The 2596-nt window shown below is 39.3% G+C and overlaps 1 protein-coding gene across 1 annotated transcript; it reads left to right on the top strand.

Moving 5' to 3' along the window:
- Positions 1-978: 978 nt before the first annotated feature.
- On the top strand, positions 979-2127 carry LOC114708484 (BCL2/adenovirus E1B 19 kDa protein-interacting protein 3-like). Its single transcript, XM_037211565.1, has one exon. It carries the CDS (start codon positions 979-981, stop codon positions 1594-1596), a length of 618 nt encoding a protein of 205 aa, XP_037067460.1. The 3' UTR covers positions 1597-2127.
- The last annotated feature ends 469 nt before the right edge of the window (positions 2128-2596 follow it).

The following is a 2596-nucleotide window of genomic DNA, read 5'->3' as shown; positions in this document are numbered from 1 at the left end:
ATAAAGCAAGACAACCCATATATATATTAGATAAAAGACACTTTAAATAGAGGTACAAAGAAATATTCTAGAATATAGCAAATGTGGTAATAAGAAGTGAATTATGACAATCAATTGCAAATAATTGTGAACAGCTAGATGCCCACTAATTTGAAAATCCAGAAAAAAAAAAAAGATAAACTCCTAGTCACACATATGCTATCAACACTCAACAAGAAGTGGGAGATATGACAGGCAACTAACAATTGATGATTCTAAGTCCATAATTAAACTTGCACCAGTCAGATTTTCCTTGCCACAACAAACTCTCTGGTATGAATAACTTAAAGAAAGAAACCTGTTGGGTTTGTTTGTTTGTTGTTTGTTTGGTTGGTTGTTTTTTTTTTTTTTTTTTGTTTTTTTTTTGGCTTATCTTTCAAAGATTTCAACATATCTTTTAGGAGTCATGATGAAATATAATAATTCACATTATGGTGGGCATGAGGTATAGAAATTATGTGTTTACTTTTGTTCTTTGTCACCATGTGTTTCATCCTGGCTCTTGGGATGGTGTCACCCATATTCACAGAATATCTACTCAGTTTATTTTATCCTCTGAGGTACGGAAATGACATCCCAGACACACCTAGAGGTGTACTTTGCTGATACCGGCTTTCCTAAGTCCAATTAAGTTGATAAAAACTATCACACATCCCATTTGTAGAAATCCCAAATCTAAATAAATTAGCTGTTTACTTCTACAAAGCATTTAAAGAGGAACTATCACCAGTTTTCTGAAGTTATTTTTAAAACTAGAACAGGATGTGATCTTTGAATCAAACTTCATGAAGTAAGCATTACCATGACAGCTATCTGAAATAAAGATACAATGAAAAGAGAAAACTATAAGAAATTATGCTTCAGACTCGACTTGTTGTGTTGCTGCCCGAGAGCCGGATACTGTCGTGCTGCAGCCGCGCCGCTCCCAGTCTCCCGACCATGTCTCACTTAGTTGAGCCGCTGCCACCCCTGCACAACAACTGTGAGGAAGGGGAGCAGTCCCTGCCGCCCGCCGCTGGCCTCAACAGTTCCTGGGTGGAGCTCCCCATGAACAGCAGCAATGGCAATGAGAATGGCAATGGCAAGAATGGAGGGCTGGAGCACGTCCCTTCCTCATCCTCAATCCACAATGGAGACGAAGAGAAGATCCTTCTGGATGCACAGCATGAGTCAGGACAGAGCAGCTCAAGAGGCAGTTCTCACTGTGACAGCCCTTCACCACAAGAAGATGGACAGATCATGTTTGATGTTGAGATGCACACCAGCAGGGACCATAGCTCTCAGTCAGATGAAGAAGTTGTTGAAGGAGAGAAAGAAGTTGAGGCTTTGAACAAAAGTGCAGACTGGGTATCAGACTGGTCCAGTAGACCTGAAAACATCCCACCCAAAGAGTTCCATTTCAGACACCCTAAACGTGCTGTGTCTCTAAGCATGAGGAAGAGTGGAGCCATGAAGAAAGGGGGCATTTTCTCTGCCGAGTTCCTAAAGGTCTTCATCCCGTCTCTCTTCCTCTCTCACGTGTTGGCTTTGGGGCTGGGCATCAATATTGGAAAATGACTGAGCACACCTTCTGCCAGCACCTACTGAGGGAAACGAAAAGCCTCTGGAAATGTGCGTGGCCTGTGAAGTGCTGTATTGTAGTTTGAATTTGAGACCGATTGTAAGCATGATCCCCAACCTACAACCCCATTTTTACATACCCAATTCCAGTAACTCTCAAATCTAGGATTTTCCTCAGGCTCTGTGAGGCATTTTACTAACCTTGTTCCCTTTTTTGGCCTGTCAGACACTTTAGAGATTCCTAACAGAGTTTACTGTCATTTAGAAATTTGCAAGGGCTTTTTTCAGCGATGCCACCAGCAGATGATAATCTTGTCAACAATGCCATCGTCTCCTCTAGTACCACCAGAGTCACACCTGCGTCATCCATGCTAGAAACTGGATTCTAGCCATGCAACTGCATCTCTTTCTAAATGAGGTCAGGTTTGCAAACAATACTATAAAAGCTTTGTTTAGTTTTTGTTTTCCAGGACAAAAACAAGCTTCCCCAAGCTTGAATTTATAGTTATTAAAAACAAAAGAAAACAACCCCCCCCCAAAAAAAAATAATGAAAGCAAGACACAAAGAAAAAATATCCTGGGCAATAAAAATGACTTCCAACCAAAAAAAAAAAAAAGAAAGAGAAATTATGCTTCATAAACATAGATTCAAAGTCCTCAAGTGGCATTAGAACCTGAAACCCAACAGCCTATGAATAAGCAGGATTTATCCCAATGATGCAAGGATCATTCAATATATGCCGATCAGTAAACATGATATGCCATATCAACAGAAAGAAGAACAAATATGATCATCACAATTCATACAAAAAAAGACCTTCAATAAATTTATATCCCTTTATGATAAAATTCTGAACCAAGAACAAATCAGACATATAAGGAACATATCTCAACATAATGAAGGCCACATATAGTAAACTAAAGCTAACATTATACTGCATAGAACACATAGTAAACTAAAGCTAATGTTATACTGCACAGATCAAAGCATAAAACT

This window comes from Peromyscus leucopus, chromosome 17 (genome assembly GCF_004664715.2).
Source record: "Peromyscus leucopus breed LL Stock chromosome 17, UCI_PerLeu_2.1, whole genome shotgun sequence".
NCBI classification, from domain to species: domain Eukaryota; kingdom Metazoa; phylum Chordata; class Mammalia; order Rodentia; family Cricetidae; genus Peromyscus; species Peromyscus leucopus.
Note: the sequence above shows the minus strand (reverse complement) of the source record. Positions and strands in the feature narration are given on the sequence as shown.